This window comes from Hemicordylus capensis, chromosome 6 (genome assembly GCF_027244095.1).
Source record: "Hemicordylus capensis ecotype Gifberg chromosome 6, rHemCap1.1.pri, whole genome shotgun sequence".
Taxonomy (NCBI): Eukaryota; Metazoa; Chordata; class Lepidosauria; order Squamata; family Cordylidae; genus Hemicordylus; species Hemicordylus capensis.
The window spans coordinates 56180112-56202470 of NC_069662.1; the positions used below are offsets into that span (position 1 = coordinate 56180112).

The 22359-nt window shown below is 44.7% G+C and overlaps 1 protein-coding gene across 7 annotated transcripts in view; it reads left to right on the plus strand.

Moving 5' to 3' along the window:
- Window positions 1–2629: 2629 nt before the first annotated feature.
- LOC128330709 (pleckstrin homology domain-containing family M member 1-like) overlaps window positions 2630–22359 on the plus strand; it is a 47734-nt gene continuing 28004 nt past the window's right edge. For 2 of the 7 annotated variants that reach the window (XR_008310219.1, XM_053263937.1), the window contains exons 1-4: window positions 2648–2794; window positions 12281–12440; window positions 20547–20642; window positions 21572–21819. Coding sequence is in view for 6 of the 7 variants with exons in the window: in XM_053263937.1 (XP_053119912.1) it covers window positions 20589–20642; window positions 21572–21819 (302 nt within the window). In the remaining variant the exon portion in view is untranslated. Of the gene's footprint in view, window positions 2795–12280; window positions 12441–20546; window positions 20643–21571; window positions 21820–22359 lie in introns of all 7 variants that reach the window. The other 5 variants (XM_053263938.1, XM_053263939.1, XM_053263940.1 and 2 more) reach the window with 5 other exon arrangements.

Here is a 22359-nt window from a genome sequence, read left to right on the forward strand (position 1 = left end):
CCCGAAAGGAGCCTTGAGGCTCCGTTCGGGAGAAGCAGCTTAACTGTTGAAGGGGCCGTGTGGCCCGTTCGGCAGTTAGACAAAAGCTGGTGCTGCGTTCGCAGCACAGCCCAGGAGCGGCTCTTCCCTGCAGGGAAGAGCCACTTCTGGGCTGCATTGCGAACGCACCCGTCTTAGCTCCTGAAGGGGCCGCGCGGCCCCTGCTCTGGAGCTAAACTACCACCCCCGCGTTTGATGTCAGACATGGGGGGCGTGTCAGGGCCGCAAATGGCAGCTCCTGATTGGGCACGGCTCAGGTTCTTTGAACCCGTTTGCCCAATTATAGCTACGCCCCTGCCAGGGACCATGCTTCCACTCCTGGGCTGGGGCCCAGCAGATCCCACTCCCCCCGACTTTTAACTTCAATAGGTGCTCTTTTCTGAAGGACTGTCAGTGTTCAGCACCCTCTCATACTCCTCCAACCCCACAGATTTCAGCCAGGTGGGTGGGCTTTTCTGATGGGTGCTGTTCTCTGATGCACAAGTGCTGTCTGCATGCACAGGTCCTGAGTTCCAGTCCTGGACTCCAATCAGTTTCCAGAGACTGTGCTTCCACGCCTGGGCTGGGACCCAGCAGATCCAAATCCCGCCCCCTGCTTTTTAACTCAAATGGGTTCTCTTTTCTGAAGGACAGTCAGTGTTCAGCACCCTCTCCCATTCCACCAACCCCACAGATTTCAAGCAGGCAGGCTTTTCTGATAGGTCCTTCAAAATGTCTAATTGCCCATGGTAGTGCAATATGACAGGGACAGGGAAGACTGATAGCAATTAGAGCACTTGTGTAAATCTGTTCTGTGTGTAATTCTAAATATCCCAAAGCAATAGCTGCTAGTTAAACATCATCTAAACACACACACCATGGCACACACAGTATTTTTAACATGGTTCTTGAGTGCACAAACATCAACAAGTTAATGTATCGTGACAACACATTGTTGCCAAGCTAAGCCAAGCCAAGCTTAGACAAGCTAAGAAAGGCAGGGGTAGCCTCGTGCATCAGAGTGGAAGCATGGTCTGATTGGAGTCCAGTGCAGGACTGGAACTCAGGACTTGTGCATGCAAACAGCTGTGCCTCTGCTGCAATCCCACACAATAAAAGCTCCTCACCTGCTCATAAGGGGACATGACAGATACAGTCAGCAAAGCTGCACAACTGTTAATGAATGACATTTTTCAGAAAACCATTTCAAAGATCTTAAACGTAATTTTTTAAATGTAACTTAATTACCCATTTAATAACCAAACCTTGAGTAGCTGCACCTGTGTCCAATAAATATGTTGGGGGTAGTGCAATCCGAAAGGGACAGGGAAGACTGTCAGCTGAGTGCATCTTTGAAGAACACTCTTCAGAAAAGCCCTCCTGGTTGAAATCTGTGGGGTTAGGTGCTGAACACTGCCAGTCCTTCAGAAAAGAGCAGCCATCGGATCTGCTGGGTCCCAGCTCAGGAGTGGAAGCATGATCCCTGGAAAGTGACTGGAGTCCAGGACTGGAACCCAGGACCTGTGCAATCTGACAGGGAAAACTGACAGCCTTGTGCATCAGGGAAGAGGACCTATCAGAAAAGCCCACCTGGTTGAAATCTGTGTGGTGGGTGGAATATGAGAGGGTGCTGCATTGACTGTCCTTTAGAAAAGAGCACCCACTGCAGTTAAAAAGCGGGTGCGTGGGGGAGTAGGATCTACTGGGTCCCAGTCCTAGAGTGGAAGCATGGAAACTGATTGGAGTCCAGGACTGGAACTCAGGACCTGTCCGTGCAAACAGCAGTGCCTCTGCTGAAAATCCACACAATGACAGCTTTTCACCTGCTCATAAGAGGATGTGTCAGTTGCAGTCAGCAAAGCCACACAATTGATTGGGCTTGCCCATGTTCCTGCAGCACGAAACGTTCTCAGACAATGTCCAGATTACGAAATGTTACCAATGTTAATAACAACACATCCAATAGCTGAATATGTGTCCAATAAGTTCTGCTGGGTTCACAGACTATCTCTTGCAAGCTTGTGGACTACACAAGCTTCTCTTTACTAATTCTGAAGTTGGATTCACAGACAATCACTTGCAAGCTTGTAGACGACACAAGTCTCTTTACTAATTCTGAAGTTCTGAACAACCAAGCTGTGCTGTTGGGAAAAGGGAATCCTGCTGCTCTTCTCTTCTAGTGACAGTAGACTCCACAATACAAAGAGTTAAAGGCTTCTGACAGGTTTCAGAGGGACTGAGCATGCCAGCATTCAAGATGTCAGTCGCGCAAGACAAGTTTAAGAGTTTCTGATAGATTGACCTTTAGGGTAAGGGCACTGGCTTCAACTGGAGAGACTGAGCATGCTCTCTTCTTGCCAGTTCTCCAGGCATTTCACAAAAAGTCACATTTGTCCTTTGGATGCACTATTGTAGTCATTATTTTTTATGTTTCAGAGTAATTTTGATGCAAAATCACACATACAACCACATCGGATGTTTTTCTGCAGAACCGGGATTGCCTTTCTTCGATATTTTAAGCAGGAATGAAAAAGTGAGATGGGTTTTGGGCAGAAAACGAATAGGAGCTTCATATGACCATACTGAGCATGCTCCGATGCTTAGGAGCATGCTCAGATACACAGGGAAGGGTTCGTTGAGGAGTAGGAAAGCAGAACGTCGCTACCGGATTCCCTCAGTCTCCTTTCGTCGGGGTCGCGCAATCGAGTTGGTGAGGCTCTTCCCCTCCCCCCTTTTCTGCTGTTCTCCTCAAGCTCCGCCTCCTGTGGGGGGTAAGGTGAGTGGGGGAGGCAATATTCTTGAGAAAGGGTTAAGAGAAGCTGTGGGGCGAAGTGGGGGCGAGCTAAAAAAAAAAACCCTATCAAGTTTGGGGGAGTTAATAGGAGGGGGGAGGGAGGTGCCGGTGAGGGAAAGCATCAGTCTAGATCTGTCTCTCACGTTGTAGCGTGACCAAGAAACGGCTCTTGCGAGGGGACTGTGTAGAGAGGAGCAGGCTTCATTCACGTGGTTGGAGTCCCCAGGAGAAAGGAGCAATTCATCTCCCCCACACAGTGCGGTGGCCTGGAGTGCACCCCTTTGCTTTCTCTCATTGCAAGTTTAAGAATGCTGGTCTCTCTTTTGGAGAGAAATAAAGCACTCCTCTTAGGAATGTTTGCCGTCAGCCATCTCCTTTTCCTTCCCCCAACAAAACTGGAGGGCCCAACCCCCACTGACAGGAATTTCACGGCAGCAGGGAGTAATGTGTGTCTGTGCACTCCAGATGAGCTTACAATGCATAGACCCATCATCACCAAGACCTGTCATCATTTAGGTAGGCTGTGTGTGTGTGTGCATAAAGAAATATTAGCCCATGAGTATTCATTGCATAATCAGATGTTTAACAGCTTTGGTCACTCTGGTCGATGACTTGTGTTAGGAGAGGAATGGAGGTTTGTGATCCTGATTCTCCTGGACCTCTCAGTGACTTTACATACTGTCACCCATGATATCCTTCTGGAGCAGTTCTCTAGGAAAGGAGGAGTGTTGTGCTCCAATGCTTTTGTCCCTATTGGAGTGACAGTGTCCAGAAAGTGGTCCTGGGGACTGTAGTTCTATTCTGTGGCGATTGTGCTGTGGAGACTGTTTTGTCCCGCATGCTGTTTGACTTCTACAAGAAACAGTTGAGCGAGGTCATCCAGGGATTTCAGATAAGGAATTAAGGATGTGTTGAACCGCTGTCTGAGATTGATTGGTAGTGGACTGGATGAGGGTCAACAAACTGAAGTTCAATATAGACATGATGGAAATGCAGCAGGTGGCTTATTTGTCTGACCTGGAAGGTGTTGAGTCTATACTGTATCCTGTGGATCAGGATGCTTTTACATGGTGGTCTCTTATTGGAGGCCCAAGTATGCCCTGTGGCATTAAAAAAAACTTTCACCGGATTGGTGCTGGTATGTCAGAGGTGACCTCTCTTGGATAAAGATATTCTGGCCACAGTTTCCATGCTCTGGTAAGTCTGGACTGTTGCAACACATTATACATGGGGCTGCCTTTGAATACTATTCAGAAACTGCCATTGATTCAAAATGTTACAACTAGGTTGCTGTACGAATTGTATATTTTACATGTTTTGAAGCAACTACACCAGCTCCTGAATCATTTCTGAACACAACTCAAAAGTGTTGGTTTTAACCCTTAAAGCAAAACAGCTTGGGACCTGACTATTCCTGCAACAACTTGGCTAATTTTAGGCTCTCCTCGGAATTTTTCTCCTATCAAGAGATAAGGTTGTGATTAGAAATAGGGCCTTTTTGGTGCTTGCATCCACTCCTTGAAACTCCCTCCCCAGAGAAAGGTGTGCCTGGCTTCTTTATATTTCTTTTGGCAACAGGTGGAGACCTTTTTTATTTGTCTGGGCCTTTTAGGTTGATCAAGGTATGAGTTTTAGTGCTATGATATTTATTTGCTTCCCTGTTGTGATGCTTTATTTTTTTTAAATTTTTTTAACTTAGCTGCTCTGAGAACCTGATGGTTAATGAACAAGACTTACTAAATAAACATTCCATCACACTCTAGTATGACCAAGAAACAAAGTGCACAATAAAATTATGCAGATAGAGGGATTGGCTATATTTATATTTCATTTATTTTTACATCCCACTTTTCTTCTAAGGAGCCCAGAGTGGTGTGCATGATTATGTTTATCCTCACAGCAACTCTGTGAGGTAGGTTGGGCTGAGAGATAAGTGGCCCAGAATCATCCATATTATAGTTGAACCAGGATTTGAACTCTACTGCTACTACAGATATTTATATACCGCTCTTCAACCAAAGTTCTCAAAGTGGTTTACATAGAAAAATAAATAATACATAAATAAGGTGGACTTATGTCCCTAAAGGGCTCACAACCTAAAAAGATACCAGCAACAGCCACTGGAGGGATGCTGTACTGGGGGGTGGATAGGGCCAGCTGTTCTCCCTCTGTTAAATAGAAGAGAATTGCTGCTTTTAAAGGTGTCTCTTTGCTCAGTTAACAGGGGTATGTTAAGCCCCCCCCCTCCTAGTCCAACACTCTAACAAATATACCACACTGACTCTCAATGTCTGGAGTTTCTGAGAACTTTATTTCATATGATGATGCACTAAAATTGTCCCAAGATATCTTGAGTATCAAAACTCTTGAACAGGGAAAAAATATGCTTAGCTTGATTTCTGTAGTGCAACTTCCAGAGAGCAGAAAGATCACTTCTATGTTTTAAGCATATGGCTGTCAGTGCTTCCTGTGCAGAAAAGTAAACCTGTGGGTGCTTGAGGTCAGTGCTGTAAATGAAGGACCCGGCCCTTCCCAACAGGGGCCCCATGGGGAAGCAAGGTGCCTCTGTGTGCCTCCCCGCCAGAGGCATTGCATCTTTCCAGAGATTTATTGCAATTTGAGCCCGTGTGTGTGTGTGTGTATATATATATATATATGTGTGTGTGTGTGTGTGTGTGTGTGTGTGTATGTATATACCCAGCTTCTTCTACCTGCCACCATCTACCCATCACAGGCATTTTGCAAACACAGAGATATGTCAGTTTCCAATACCTTTTCCACTTCAGTGTGACCAGAGAAAAATAACCCATGATGAGGCTAGGCAGGGCTGTGCTCCTCTATGCAAGTGAATGCTTGGAACTAACTCAGCTCATTCTCTTCAGCCGCAACTTCTGTAAAGGGTGAATGCCTCCATTCATGGCACTCTTTCATTTATGTGAATGTGCTGTCATAAAGCTGTGTAGGCCTTAAGGATTATGGGAGGGTGTGGAGTTTGGAGTCTCCCCCCCCCCTTTGATAAGCCAAGTAAACTGAGCTGCTTAATTGCTTCATTAGAAGTGATTGTTTCTACCCATCTTTGAAAGATGTCTCTTACCCTCCAAAAATAATTGGTTTTAAGTGTGTAGCAGTACACTCTCTGCAAGTGGTGTCTCTCCCCCCCCCCCCCACCGCCCCATGAGTAAGCTAGGAACCTACGGATCACTTTGGCTACCTCTCTCAACAGTGCTTAGTGTGTTTGCCAATTTTGTCCTCATTTCTCTAGACAGGGAAGCAGCGAATCACACTGAGCTACCATCATTGCTGATTGATTGTGGTTCTGATTTCATTCATCTTTGTAACAATGCTGAGAAGTCCATTCACTCTTTGTGCGAAGAATATAGACATTTGTAAAGGAATTAAAGGATTGGCTCTGCCCCTCCCACGGAATCTCTCCCCCCCACCCGCCCTGCTTATGCTTGGTTCTTTGAACCCTTGTTTTTGCACCCACTGCTTTTTTTGTTTAAAAGATGGTGGCAGGGGGCATGACTTCTGTGTCTCCCAGTGTCCATGTAGATGCACCTGTGCATTGTGGGTATATTTACAAGGCCAGCATCTCTCCCCATAACTTCCTGTTATGAATTCCATGCCACTAAATTTTTTTTTATGTCTCCTCAGTTGCCAAAGGGAGCATGGCCACTCAGATACTGAACGTGGCTCTCCTCTCATAGGAAGTTGTATATGGCATCTACATGGAAGTTGTATAAGGCCCATGGGTATAAGGCCCATCGTTGGCCCATCGAGCTCAGTATTGTTTACCCAGATTGGCAGTGGCTTCTCCAAAGTTGCAGGCAGGAGTCTCTCCCAGCCCTGTCTGGAGATGCCAGGGAGGGAAGTTGGAACCTTCTGCTGTTCTTCCCCATCTCCTAAGGTACCATGTAGTGCTCACATGTAGTCTTTCATTCAGATGCAAATCAGGGCAGACCCTGCTTAGGACAATTCATGTTCACTACCACAAGACCAGCTCTCTTCCTCTCCGTCTCCATCCTAATTTATTTTTCGGAAAGCTTGGATAAAGATGTTAGGAGGAAAGAAAATGAATACTGGTGAGATGGCTTTACTAAGAACTGTCATTCTTCCCAGCTGTAGTTAGTAGGAAGTGGTAGCAGGCTGTCATAAGAACAGGAATAACCATTGCTGGTGTCAGTGGTCCCTCTCTACTGAGAGCATGCCCTGAGGACTCTGAAGCATAATCCCCATTACTGGCCATGCCTCCACACCCTTGTGTTTAAAGGGGCTTAGTTACTCAGCTGGTTGACTGTACACTGGTAAAGTGTACCATCGATTTTGACTCCTAGCGTCCACAGAGCCCTGTGGGGTTTTTTTGGTAAAATACAGGAGGGGTTTACCATTGTCTCCTGCGCACTATGAGATGATGCCTTTCAGCATCTTCCTATATCACTGCTGCCCGATATAGTAGCAGCGGGGATTCAAACCGGCAAATTTCTGCTTGTTAGTCAAGCATTTCCCCACTGTGCATTTAGTCAAGCATTTCCCCACTTGTTTTAGGAACCCACAAATGCCTAGAGCTGCACCTGGGAACAGGTTGCCCCTGCATTTCTTGTCACAAGACATGTCGAAAGGATGATGCAAGGTGAGCATTCTGAGATCAACAGACATTGAATACTTCTGGAGAAAGTACAAAGCCAGTTTGTACTGGGTGGAGAAGCAGTTTTTCAAAGTAAATGTGCAGGTGAATTGTTGCATTCTGTAGCAGTGAAGAAAGCAGAGAGTTGCCTCCAAAATTGGTGCAAGTCTTGTAAACCAACACCAGGCAACAGGGGTCAAGAACCAGCCAGACAAAATTTTTTAACTCTTCGAGTTATGTTGGTACATTATTCATAAGAACAGCCCTGCTGGATCAGGCCCAAGGCCCAACTAGTCCAGCATCGTGTTTCACACAGTGGCCCACCAGATGCCACTGGAAGCCTACAGGCAGGAGTTGAGGGCATGCCCTCTCTCCTGCTTTTACTCCTCTGCAACTGGTACTAAGAGGCATCCTGCCCTTGAGGCTGGAGGTGGCCTATAGCCCTCCAACTAGTAGCCATTGATAGACCTCTCCTCCATGAAGTTATCCAAACCCCTCTTAAAGCCATCCAGGTTGTTGTCTGTCACCACGTCTTGTGGCAGAGAATTCCACAAGCTGATTATGCGTTGTGTGAAAAAGTACCTCTGTTTGCTGGTCCTAAATTTCCTGGCAATCAATTTCATGGGATGGTCATGGGATGACCCCTGGTTCTAGTGTTATGTGAGAGGGAGAAGAATTTATCTCTATCCACTTTCTCCACACCACGCATGATTTTATAGACCTCTATCATGTCTCCCCACAGTCTTCTTTTTTCTAAACCGAATAGCCCCAGATATTGTAGCCTTGCCTCATAAAAGGTGCTCTAGGCCCCTGATAATCTTGGTTGCCCTCTTCCGCACCTTTTCCAGTTCTACAATGTCCTTTTTTAGATGAGGTGACCAGAATTGTATGCAGTACTCCAGGTGTGGCTGCACCATAGTTTTGTATAAGGGCATTATAATATTAGCCGTTTTATTTTCAATCCCCTTCCTAATGATCCCTAGCATGGAATTGGCCTTTTTCACAGCTGCCGCACATTGAGTCGACACTTTCAACGAGCTGTCCACCATGAACCCAAGATCCCTTTCCTGGTCAGTCACCAACAGCTCAGATTCCATCAATGTATACTTGGTTGGGGTTCTTCGTCCCAGTGTGCATCACTTTACATTTGCCAACATTGAAGCGCCTTTGCCATTTTGTTGCCCACTCCCCCAGTTTGGAGAGATCCTTTTGGAGCTCCTCACAATCCATTTTGGATTTCACTACCTGAAAGAGTTTGGTATCATCTGCAAATTTGGCCACCTCGCTGCTTACCCCTGCTTCTAGACCATTTATGATTAAATTAAAAAGTGCCGGTCCCAGTGCAGATCCCTGGGGGACCCCACTTCTTACTTCCCTGCATTGTGAAAACTCCATTTATACCTACCCTCTGTTTCCTGTCCTTCAACCAGTTAGCAGTCCACACATGTACTTGTCCCCTTATCCCATGACTGCTAAGTTTTCTCAGGCGTCTTTGATGAGGAACTTTGTCAAAAGCTTTTTGGAAGTCCAGGTATACTATGTCAACTGTATCACCATTATCCACACACTTGTTGACACTCTCAAAGAACTTCAAAAGGTTTGTGAGGCCAAATTTACCCCTGTTCTTCTATGTGCTTTACAATTTTATTCTTGAGGATGCTTTCCATCAATTTTCCTGGAATGGATGTTAAGCTAACTGGCCTGTAATTTCCTGGATCGCCTCTGGATGCCTTTTTGAAAATCAGTATTACATTTGCTACTTTCCACTACTTTCCAGTCCTCCAGTACAGAGCCTGATTACAGGGATAAGTTATATATTTTAGCAAGGAGGTCAGCAATTTCACATTTGAGTTCTTTGAGGACTCTAGTTTTCAGTTTCCCCAGACAGTTTAGAAGATCATATCGTGTTACTTCTATCTGACTCAGTTCTTTAGCCTCCATCCCCGAAAAGCCTGCTTCAGAAACAGGTATATGCTCAGTATCCTCTGCCGTGAAGATGGATGTAAAGAAGTCATTTAGCTTCTCTGCAACCTCTATATCCTCCTTAATAATCCCTTTTACTCCCTCATTGTCTAATGGTCCAACCACCTCCCTGGCAGGTTTCCTGCATCTGATGTATTTAAAGAAGTTTTTGTTATTCCGTTTGATGCTTTTAGCTAAATTTCTTCAAACTCTCTGTTCGCCTCCCTTATTGTCACCTTGCATTTCTTTTGCCAGTGTTTGTGTTCCTTTCTGTTCTCTTCATTTGGACTGGCCTTCCAATTTCAGAAGGAAGTCTTCTTCCCTTTTATGGCTTCCTTGACATTACCTGTTACCCATGCTGGCATCCTCCTGGACATAGTGGTACCTTTCCTCCTTTTGGGTATACAGTCTAACTGGGCTTGTAGTATTGTGGTTTTGAGTAAAATCCATGCATTCTGGAGCAAAGTGACTCTCCTGATTTTCCCTTTTCAGCTTTCTTTTCACCATACTACTCATTTTGGAGAAGTTTCCTCTTCTGAAATTCAAAGTGTCTGTTAGACTTCCTTGGTGATTCTCTCCCTGCATGTATGCTGAATTTGATCGCACTATGGTCACTGTTCCCTAAAGGGTCGATGACACTGACATCATGCAGCACGTCCTGGGTGCCACTCAGGATTAAGTCCAAGGTCACCTTCTCTCCGGTTGGTTCCAAGACCAACTGTTCTAGGGCACAGTCATTCAGTGTATCTAGAAATCTGACCTCTTTATCATTACCTGACTGAATTTCCCCAATCTGTGTGGGTAATTGAAGTCACCCATTATTACTGCCCTGCCTCTCCTTGACGCCTCCCTGATTTCCTGCTGCAACTCCCAGTCACTGTCAGTGTTTTGATCCAGAGGGCGATAGCACATCCCCAGTAGAACATTTTCTTTCAAGCCTTGTATTGTCACCCACAGGGTTTTTGTGGAGGACTCTAGTCCTCCTAGGTTTTCTACCTTGTTAAGATTCTTTCCCTTATTTAACATACAGTGCTACTCCACCTCCAAGATGCCCCTCCCTGACCTTTCTATAGAGTTTATATCCAGAGATAACAATGTCCCACTGGTTCTGCCTGAACATAGGAACATAGGAAACTGCCATATACTGAGTCAGACCATTGGTCTATCTAGCTCAGTATTGTCTTCTCAGACTGGCAGTGGCTTCTCCAAGGCTGCAGGCAGGAATCTCTCAGCCCTATCTTGGAGAAGCCAGGGAGGGAACTTGAAACCTTCTGCTCTTCCCAGAGTGGCTCCATCCCCTGAGGGGAATATCTTACAGTGCTCACACATCAAGTCTCTCATTCATATGCAACCAGGGTGGACCCTGCTTAGCTAAGGGGACAAGTCATGCTTGCTACCACAAGACCGGCTCTCCTCATGTTTCTGTTATGCCCACTATATCTATTTCTGTGTTGGCAACTATTAGAAATAGAAATAGTTTCTAACTATTCCTGTGTTAGAAAAATTTGTTAGGATTCCCCCCCCCCCCCATCACAGACTGGTAGACTAGTGAATTTCCTGAGCCTTGCTAGGCAGGTTTGTGGCACACAACATTACAGTGTCGATGACTGCTCTGTTTTTTCAACCAGATTTTTTAAAACCGTTTGAGATACTTCCTTCGGGCCATTGGCTCATAGTGTTGGAATCCCTGGGCATTTCATAATAACCTCCTGCACAGGTGGTGGAGAATGAGTAGTTTCTCAATCCCAAGCATTAGGTTGTTTGTCACACTGGCTGACCTAACTAAAAAAACCCCACCAGCCCTGAATGCAAAGCTATGAGCAACAGCAAGTTGGAAAGTTGATATCTGCTGCTGACTGCTGCTCCTGCTGTGAGCCATGGCAGTAGAGAGCAAAAATGAAGGTGTCTCTGCTAGCAAGAATTACTGGAAATGTTTCTTTTATTACCAGCTGCCTATTTATCAAGACTGTTGCTGCAGTCTGAAGAGAGCAGGTGCAGGGGAAATCATCTTTCCTTAGGAGTGGGTGGGCTTTTGAAGATGGAGAATGTTCCAGCTAAGCTGGAGAATAGCAGTTCCTTCTTGTAAATCTGAGAAGCATCCCTGACAAATGCTTGCTGAAGAAAACCACTGAGCAAACAGATGCCACCGTTTCTCTAGTCTAGAGCCTGCTCAAGTTCTGAGCTGCTTTTGCCATTCAAGAAGTTTTTCTTAAGTGTCTCTGCTTTTCTGGGTTAAAGGTTCAGCCTCTTAAATTTGGCATATTGTGTTTGTCCCATAGAGTTGTTTTACGGAACTATTATTATTAGACTGGTAGCAGCTCTCCAAGCTCTCAAGCAAAGACTTGGCTGCACAAGATCCTTCCCTTGGAGATGGAACCTGAGGCCTCATACACTCAAGGCATGTGCTCCGCCACTGAGCTGTGGACCCTCCAGCATCCCCCTGCACAATCTTCAGAGAGGGGTTTTGGCCTTTTTAAAATAAATGGAAGCTGGTTCCAGAAGGACAGTGGACAGGGTCTTCCAATCTCTTTCTGTTTATGTAGAAGGAATGAGATCTGGGAGGGAGGGAACTAAGAGGTCCTTGCTCCCCAGCCAGCAGACTGGAAGGGTTCCTAAAATTCTTCATAAATCATCATGGATGAAGATGAATGTGCTGACTGAAGGGCATCACCTGTCACTATCCCAGGTAAAGGCCCTGAATGCAGGAACAGGCAGTGAGGAGAAAGCTTCTCATTCATGTTGTACAGAACAAAGTGTTCGTGTCTGAGAGATGAATGGCTTTTAAGTTTCCAGGTTCTGATGAGTCACCCTGTGACTTAGCTGTTGTTGCTTACAACCTTCTGTCTCAAGATAATGACCTGGCATCTGTCATCTGCTCACAGCTTCCCTTTTCTTAGAGCTGAAAAAGAGGAGATCCAAAGGAGGAGGAATATGACCACCTCTTCTGTTTCAAAGGACTACTTTCTGGAGAACACCAGTAGCTAGCAAGTATCTGAGACCCAGTTTTAATATCTGTGCGACTGCCTTGCTGATAACATCAAGGTGAGTAGATGAAATTATGCTGCCGGAATCTGTCACTTTAGGCACATTTCTGCTTTCTGATCATGATGTTATTCCGATTGTCGTATTGTGGTGGTTGATCAAGGTTTGGGTCAAGTGAGTGTGCCCCACAATGTCCTTCCATTTTTAACAGTATTTGTTATAAACATCCCAGGGAACTGAAGTAAGCATTCAGATTGCTTTGTTTCATGGTTTATAAAATGCTCAGGTTCCCACCATTCCCTTCTTCCTTTATCGTGTTTTCTTCTAGTGTTTGTTTGAAGAGAGGTTTTTGGGAACAGTGCCTTAGAACTGCTGCTCATTCTGGCACTCAGCCCAGTGTTTTGCGGAAGTCAAAACATTTCTTGTCTGCAGTAGCTCAGCCGTCTACCAGGAGAAGTACCATGACAATGGGAATTGATTCCCTGTTTCTTGGTGTCGGCAATCAAGGCTTAATCTGCAACCAACAAGCGGTTGTGGCAGAACCTACCGACAGTTCTTTTGCTTTGCTCTGTTGTTCTTGCTGAGTTTGTGTGTGTGTGCACGCACGCGTGTGTGTAAGTGTAAATATTGGTATCTGAGAGTGCCCCCATATTGTTCTGGACTTGGAGACAACAATATTTATTTTCAATCAAAGATCAGCTACAAAGTTTAAGAACAAAAACTTTCAGAAACAACTGTATTGTGACTGAGTCATTTGTTGCCATATTTTCACTGCTTCCACACAAAACTTCACTACCGTACAAGTTATAAATGGTTTTGTATCAGAAAGAAGTAGCGTGATATAAAACCCATCCAGTTTACACAGATATTTCAACAATGTCAGATGGGAGACATACTTCATGCAAGAGTCCTTATAAAAGGGGCAATCCAACAAAACATGCTGTATTATAGGGATGTGCATGAAACGCTTCATACACATCCAGGGGAGTGGCAAGCGGGGGCTTTAAATGGAGGGAGGGAGGTCTTACCTGCCCTTCCAGCACTCCTTTGCCACTCCATCATGGTGCTGTTGCTTCCAAATGGCTGCACCGTCTCTGCAGATAAGCCATGCCACACCACACCAGGAGATACCTGCATGGGAACAGGAAGTTCCTTGTTCCCAGCATCCCGCGAGTGTCACCATCACATAAGTTATGCTTGCTTGCTCACCCCCAGCCGAAACGTTTCAGCCAGGGGGACTCAAATACCTACTGTTTCGTTTCAGTCTCCTCCAAACCCACAGAGACAAGTTTGCTCTGCTAGTGGCACTTTAGAATATCTACCCTGCAAAAATGCTAAAGGAGGGATGTTGTGTCTAGCCCTAGAGAACTCCTCTTTCAACTTGGGGAAATTGAGTGGTGTTAAAAAATTTGCAGGTTCCCAGGCAAAATTTTCAGCCCAGACCTCCATATTCTGTTAACTTCATTTTTATATTCCATATCCTTCAGCCTCTGAAGAAATACTTGTTTGACCTGATTGTATCCTAGAGAAGTAAGGAGCTCTATCAAAAGGACATGTGAAAGTAACTTCTTTGCAGTTTGACTTCCAATTGGACAATTGCTCATCTGACAGGACTAGTGAAACTAATCCTGTTGAAAAAATGGAACCTTGAGCCTGTAGTTGATTATATACCTCCAAGCCCTCACCTCATTTTTGGGCATCCCAGTCTCTAATCTGAGTACTGAGTAGGGGCAGAAAGGATGGTCCTTAAGAATTTAATTAGAACTGTTGCTATGGCATCCTGATTAATATAGATTCCCACTTGTGCCCCATATAGAATTTGGGCCAGGGTTTTAGCCTCAACCAACTTTAAAGCTGCTGGAATTATTTCTCCTCCTTTTGTTGAACAATCCCTCTTAATGGTCATTGAAAATTTTAGTGCCATTTGCATAACATGCTCAGTATGGGACTTCCATATCCCCATAGAATGGAATACTACTCCCAGATATTTAAAATTAGGAGCCTGTTCAATTCTGTTTCCCTCAACAATCAATTTTTGTGGTCTCACTCTTTTTCGCAAATACCATGTGTAGCGGATTTAGCCCAGCCTTTGTCTCAAAACAAGCCCACGAGAGGGGAAGAAACATGCTGAATCACCCTCTCTCTTGCTTTCAGCTATAAAGGCTGTTCCTTTAAACTTAAACCGTTCCTTTAGTAGCTCAATCGCTGCCACTATGCCCACATTTTAACAGTTTAATCCTGCCCCCGATGGTGTGGGCAAAATTCCAGGGAACTCTCCTTTTTCTATTGGAAAAGTACACAGAAACCTCCACGTGCAAGCCTACACGTGATGAGAAAACCTGGTAGAGTAGCTGAGCAATCAAATTTGAGGCATGTATGCACCAGAGTAAAACCCCTTTTCCTGAGTTAAAAATCCACTCAGAGGCAGGTAAAATACAAAGAACAAAAAGAAAAAAACTTTATTCAAAATACTGGAGACTGCTTCAGTCTGAGTGTCTCTCAGCTTTTTGTACAGGTAAAAGAAACAGTCAGTAGTTGCAAGAATACATTAAAAAGCACCCTCAAACGATATTGGGGTGGCACACTTTAAAAATCGTGGTTACCCAGTTGCAAAGAACATAAATGTAAGAAGATACAAAAAACACCTTTGAGAGTCTTTTGCAACACCCTAGTTGGAAAGGGCGCTGGCTCCATTTTCCTTAGCTTAGTTACGTTACAGATAGACAAACTTAGAACAATAGCAAGGATGAGCAGAGCACACAAAAAGAAAGATAAGTTTCTGACACAGCTGACTAACAAATTGTTCTCTAGACTAAATCCCCTTTTGCTTGAAAACTCACCCTTCACCTGATGAGCTTCAAGTATCCTACAATCTTGTCTCCCAAGGATCTGCAGTCCTTTTCAGTAGCCAACTCCATGGCTATCCATCTTGTTGCAAGCCGAGCCTGGCCTCAACTGAGGACAAAGAAAACCTTCCCTTCCTGCTGCAAGGCCCTCTAGGTTCTGCCCACCGTGTGCTGAGTGGCTGATCCCTAGCCTGTCAGTCAGGATGGAGTTCACTTTCGGTTCACTCTTTAGGGGAGGGGAGTGCTGATCACTACACCATGATTTTTTATTTTTGGAAGTTGATAACCAACCTGTTCGCTTTAGAGTATTGGATTATAGATCTCACAGATGAGGATGTGCCCAAAGTGTTTCGGTGCCTCTTTGGAGAGGCGCTGAAATGCTTCGGCTCCCTGGCGCTGAAACATTTTGGCATCGGGCACAGGGTTCTCTTAAGAGGAGGCAGACATGTCCTACCTGCCTGTCCTCAAAGCCCTAGCTGGCCCACCACAGTGCTATTGCAACAGAAAGACTTCCCCCTGTTTTATTTAATTTTTATATAAATTCAATAGTTTCTCATCTGAATGACCTTGCTCTTCATCCCCCTAAACTTGCAAATAGGCATGTTTTGTTACTGCTTTATGCTGACGATATTGTCCTATTATCTCAAACCAAGATAGGGTTAAGCTGTGCCTTAACTTCCCTGAGTGTCTATTCTGTGAAGGAGGCCTTGGAGGTAAACTATACCAAGACTAAGGTGATGTTTTTTGCAAAACGCCCCCAAACCCATAAATGGACATAATATTGAGCAGGTCAAGGTTTTCAAGTATTTAGGGGTTGTATTTCATTCCACTGGATGAAATCTCTTCAGGGGTTTTATTTCATTCCTCTGGATGAAATCTCACCTTAGCTTTGTTTTTCACAGTGCCCAACAGACGGCAAATGTGATTAAATCTTTTTACTTCTCGAGAGGTGCTCTTTTGACAGCCAGTGGCTGTCAAATTATTGAAGGCCAAAATATACCTTCAAATTCTTTATGGTGCACAAATTGGGCCTTTTAATAACTTTTCAATATTAGAAGCGGTTCAAACTAAATTCTTAAGGGCCATCCTTCAAGCCCCCAGAGGCACAGCTAATGTGGCTCTTCATAGAGAGGTTGGGGTTACCACCTTGAAAATGAAAATCTGGTTTTGTATAATCAAATTCTGGCTGCATTTGGTTTTCTTCCCAGTCAGTTTAGCGCCTTTAGTGTTAATTGACAGCTTTACATCTAAATTGGAAATAGCTCTGAAAACGAAATTGCATCAACTGGGCACGTCCCAAGAAAACCTCATAGGGAGGGATTTAGATCAGGTGATATGTTTTGTTAGGCAACGACTATTGGACATAGATCTGCAGGAGGAGTGTGCTTGACTACCAAGGGGAATCTATATAGGCTCTCAAAACTTCATCCACAAACTGGCTGAATATTTAGATCATATGTTTTTACCTAAGTTTAGGAGAGCATTGACCCTTGCTCGTTTGAATGCCCTTCCCTCTGCACTCCTAGACGGGAAATATAAATGAGTTCCATATGCATTGCGTCGTTGCCCTTGTGGCTCGGGGGATATAGAGTCAGTTGTTCATGTTATTCTGTATTGTTAGTTTTATAGGGGTGCTCGTATTAAGTTTATTGCTCCTCCCTGAAAGAATCATCCTGGCTATATGGATTGATTTTACTTGGATTTTTTGCTGTCAAATTTTAAATCTGTTACTTCTATAAATGTGTCCAAGTTTTGTTTTGTTGCATCCAGACTTCAAAGAGCTTGTATTAGCAATTTGAATATTTTGTAAATTATAAATATATTATTTTAAATGTTAAGTTGGTCTAAGGACCGTAATTAATTTACTTACTTACTTACAGAAAGACTTCTGTGCAAGCGGCAGCTTGTACCTCTTGCCCTTCTAAAATGCTGCGCAAAGGATGCCGGGGACATATCCCATCACTGTGGCATTCTAGAGGTGCAAGCGGCAGAAGCTGCCACTTGCATGGAAGTCATTCTGTCTCAATAACACTGTGGCAGGCTGGCAGGTGCTTAGACAGGCTGGTAGGACCTGCCCACCTCTTTTTAAGGGAACGCCTCGCCACCCTTGGATGTGCACCAAAGCAGTTTGGCGCACATCCCTACTGACAGCTCTTTTAAGACCAATTGGAGTACGTCAAATGGCTGCAGCAGCATCTGCGTACAAAAATATGGGATATTAATCTCCACAATGTTAGGTGGATGAAAATCTGAGTAGTCTAACCTTTTGGCCAAGTGAATGTAACAATTAAATAAAGAGGGCACCAAGATACAGCCCTGCTTAGGTGGTAATCATTTCCAAGAGCAACTCTTGCAGGTTGCATCTCACCCTTAGGGAAGTGTTCGTATACAACCTTTGGATAAGGAAGGGTAAATGCCTGTCGATGGATGACTTAAGTTTTCCCCAAAGGATCGCTTTCAAAATTGAACCGAAAGCAAATTTAAAATCAAACAAGGCCACATATAAAGCAGAGTTAGATTTACAAATATATTTATTCTGTGATGTAAAACTTGGATATGATCAATGGTTGAGTGCCCAGATGTAAATACAGTGTGCTCTTCCCCAAATATACCTTCAAGTTACAACCAATCGTGGCGATTTTGATTTAGGTGCCTTGCGTATAACTTACTCACTACGCTCAGTAGACTAATGGGGAGGTAATTAGCCGGGTCACTCTTGTTGTCCTTTTTATATATATGGGGTCAACTATCACTACACCTCAGTCCTTGGGATGCTAACAGGTGAACCCACTAATCTAATCATCCAGTTTCCACCCCAGCTCAGAGTCTGCATATAAAGTTCTAAAGTGTTCTTCCCATGCATGTAGTGGGACTTGGTTGATTGGACTCTACTTAGAATTTTACCAAGGCCTCTGGCAGTGATCCGCCAGAAAAGAGAGGAATCCCTCTGATTTGGAAACAGAAAGTGGAGTGATAAGGTGACTGGATCCCAAACTTAATCTGGAGCTCAAATTTGTCTGGAGAATGAGGGTAGTGGTTAGTCAGTAATAAAGGAAAGGCACCTCTTTCTCTGCTGCTGGATGAGGACATCTCATGCGGGTTATCCTCTAATGTATTTTAGGTATGTTTTTAGGAGCTGGTAACTTGCTCTGGGCCTTTGTGGCCAGAACGGGCTATAAAACAAAACAAAATCAAATTAAACCCTTGAGAGCGGCAAAGGAGAGAGGCATGGAGGTTTTAGAAGTCAGGACAAACAGCTTCTAGGAAAACAGTTGAGGTTAGGGGCTGTTGAAAGTGAAAGCATTTCAGAATCTGATCTGTACTCTTTGCCTTCTTTATGATTATTTTAAGTTGTACTTCCTAATCTGCCCTTTGTACAGAGCCCAGATGTGTGAGCACTCCATGTTATCATCATTCTGGAGGGAAGCCACTGTGCATGCTCAAAGGCATACTCATTTGTATCTGTATGACAGTAAAAACAGCTGTTTTTACTGTTCTTTTAAATGTTTCACTGCTAACATCAAGCACCAGCCTTTGCCGCCTCCTATGAATTCCAGCACACTGGTGATAATGAACATTAGGAGTTGCCTTTTGCCAGTCCTCTGTCTATCAGAGCTATTTAATCTGACCAGCAGTAGCTTTCCAAGGCTTCAGGCGCAGTCTTTCACAGCCCTGCTGCCCAAAGATTCTTCAAATGGAAGATTCTGGGCATTTGAACTTGGGGCCTTCTGCATGCAAAGCAGGTGGTGATCCATTGAGCTATGACCCCAACTCTCCCACAATTCTGAAGAATTCTAATCTCTTGGACGCCTTGGAATTCAATGCTGGTGCTTAAGTACTTGCTGTATTATTCCATTGTGCTCATTTTTAGGCTGAGGGGTGTGTGACTTCTGGGCATCCTTTTAACTTATGCCAGAGGTGGGCTATATGAAGTTGGGCTTCTGAGGGGCCGAGGTTTAACGACTGGACCACTCCATCTACACCCTTTTCTCCATAAGGGCATTACATTAATGCAGATGATCGAATCAAAGATCTTTCTTGTCCCTCTGAACCAGCAAATTGACCAGCATATAGGTGAGAGGTTGAGGAAATAGCTGTTCATGGCCGCTGTGCTCAGCTTTTAAAACTGCAGTGTCCAGAGTTCAGCGAGTCTTGTGACCAGGCTAGTCTGCAGGCAGAAGGCTTATTCTCCCCCCCCCCACTTCTTCTCCCCAGGTGACTGTGCAGCCTTTGCTAGTGGCTATAATTTGTCTGTTGCTTGAACTTGGTGATGCAGCCCAGGCTGTCTTTCTGAGTGGGCTGGTGTTTGTGTGTCTGCCGCCATGTCTGCCTGTGTTTTGAGCGTTGAAGAGCCGCTGCTTATATCCGGGAGTTCTGGCTCCCGTGACTGGCAAAAGAGACAGACAACTGAAGAAATGGGGATGGGGAGGGGAAGAGGAAGGCTGGGGTTGGTGTGGACTGCCGCCGAGAGTGATAATATGATATTGGGTGCTTTGCCTTCTTCCTCGGAGGCATCTGAGAGTGGTGCAACAGGGACAGGTTGGACACTGGTGAAAGCTCAGCAGAGTGGAGTTGCTTGTGCTCAGATCCTGCCTAATGATCACATTTGGGGTGGAGAAGGGAGTTTGTCCCTGGGTCAAATTGGCTAGTGGCTCAATGTGATAGGTTGGGGATGGAGGGTGGGGGTGGGGTGTCCTCTGCTCTATAGGACCTTCCTTGAGTCACCAGGAAGCTTTGCACACCCGGCTTTTAGTTCACATCTCCTCCAGAATGGAGGGTGTGCGTTCACATATCGGCCAGATTTACCCCAAAGTCCCTGCAAGCTATTGGGGACCACTTCACACACAATTTGTGTGTTTTTTTAATTGTGTGTTAGAATGTAGCCCGATTTATATCTGGGGTAAAAAAAATAAATCACTTTTTGCATTGGTTTTGGGGGGCAACTTTGAACTCTCAGTAATCCCACAGTAAAGCCTGCTGTCTGGGAAAGCTCTTGGAGCCAGTGCTCTTTCAGCACTAAAAGAAACTCATCTGCTTTCTGAAACTCACCTGCTTTCTACTTGTGGTGGTTTGGATTGTGTAGACTGATTGCTTTGGGGACTTCTGGATGGATAGTGCTATTGTCCATCAGAGGCTTGGACTAGATGGCCTTTTAGTTGCTTCCGAGTCCAACTCTATTGTGTCTCTCCAGGCCCCAAATGTGTGTTGATGATTATGTAAACCAAGAGAGGGTAACTGTTCCATATAAAATAACATAGAGGTTGGGGTCTTGCACATGTGATGCTCAGCTATCCTTCTTTCTGTCTGTTTTCCCCCTCAGGTTAACATGTGATTCCAGAACTGGACAGAAGCAGTAGCAGACATGCATTCCAGCCACACAGCTCAGAATAGATACCAGCCACAAGACGCCACTCAGGTGAATACTGATATGAATACGACAAATATTACCGCTTTTCAACCAAAGTTCCCAAAGCAGTTTATATTGAGACAGAGATAAATAAAATGGCTCCCTGTCCCCAGATGACTCACAAGCTAAAAAAGAAACATAAGATAGACACCAGCAACAGACACTGGAGGGATGCTGTGCTGGGGATGGATAGAGCCAGTTGCTCTCCCCCGATCAGTAAAGAGAATCACCACTTTAAAAAGGTCCCTCTTTGCTCAGTTAGCAGGGGATAGTTCACTCATCAGTGATGATGTGGGTGTATTGGCCATAATGAGAGGAATCTCAAGTGGCAATGGAACAGTGTGTCAATGGAAGGAAGCTACCATTTTTGTCCAGCTGTTAGTCTTCAAGCTGAGCTCCTTTGGTGGTAGAGCACGTGTTTTGCATGCAGGGGGTCCCAGGTTCCATCTCCAGTTTAAAAAGCAATGGGTGATAGAAAAATCTTCTGTCTGAGATCCTGGAGAGTTACAACCAAGAGGTGTAGACAGCGTTGGACTAGATGAGCCAATGGTCCGACTCGGTATAAGGCTGCTTCACATCCTTGAGGCATTCAGTGGACTGATTTTAACCTGTTGTGGGGCTCATTCTGGACACAGCTCATTGGCCTATCTCCCCAGTTTCCAAATGGGACACTGACAGTCTTGATCATTGCCAGCATTAATTTCTTCCCTTCCCCCTCATTTCTTTTCTAATTTAAACATATCCTGGTCCCTGTAGTGATCTCTTATAGACCAGTGTTCATCTAATTCTTTTCTGAACCCTTTTCAGCATCTTTCTTAGAGCCCAGAGCAACACAGTGTTACCTGCCAGTCTTTGCAGAATTATAGCAATATTCTTGGAGTTGGATGGTTAATCTTGACTCAAGCTAATGCAGTCTGTGTTCTTTCGTGCTACTCTAGATGATCAAGAAGCAGCTGGTGGCCTCCATCAAGGCCCTGCAGAAGCATTATGTAACCTCTGATGCACTCGTAACCAGTGATGATGGGGACGCCAACACCCTCTGCTGTGCTCTAGAGGCTGTATTTGTGCATGGATTGAAGGCTAAGCACATCAAACCAGAGTCTGGAGCAAAAGGGAGAAAACTTGGGGGGCGTCTACCCCTTCCCCAGCCAGTTTTCTGGGCCCTGCTAAAATCTATCACCCACAGGTGAGAGTGGAGAGGTGAATTTACAACTGTCACCAAAACTTGCTAACTGTGTCTTGTTTAGCATCACTGCTGGGAGTGAGTGATTTGGGGTGAGGCTTCTAGATAAAGAAAATAGCTACAAACTCAAGGGGATATGGCTGATGAGGGGCCTTCTCCTCTTGACAGATCTCTGCAGTATATCAGCAAGGGTCTCTAATTCACAATAATTTAACAGTAGCAGCAACAGCAACAAAGGTCTTTTTTCTTAGACATGCATCTAGGGGTAGAGAGGATAGTCCTTCAGAACTTAGTTTGAACTGTTGCTATGGTATCCCGGTTTAATATAGATTCTTAATTGTATCCTATGTAGAATTTGGGCCAGGGTTTTATCCTCAACAATCTTTAAAGCTGCTGGAATTATTTCTCCTCCTTTCCTTAAAAAACACCTCTTAATAGCCATTGAATATGTTAGAGCCATTTGTAGAACATGCTTAATAGGGGACTTCCAAATCTCCATAGAATGAAATACTACTCCCAGATATTTAAAAGCAGGAACCTAAT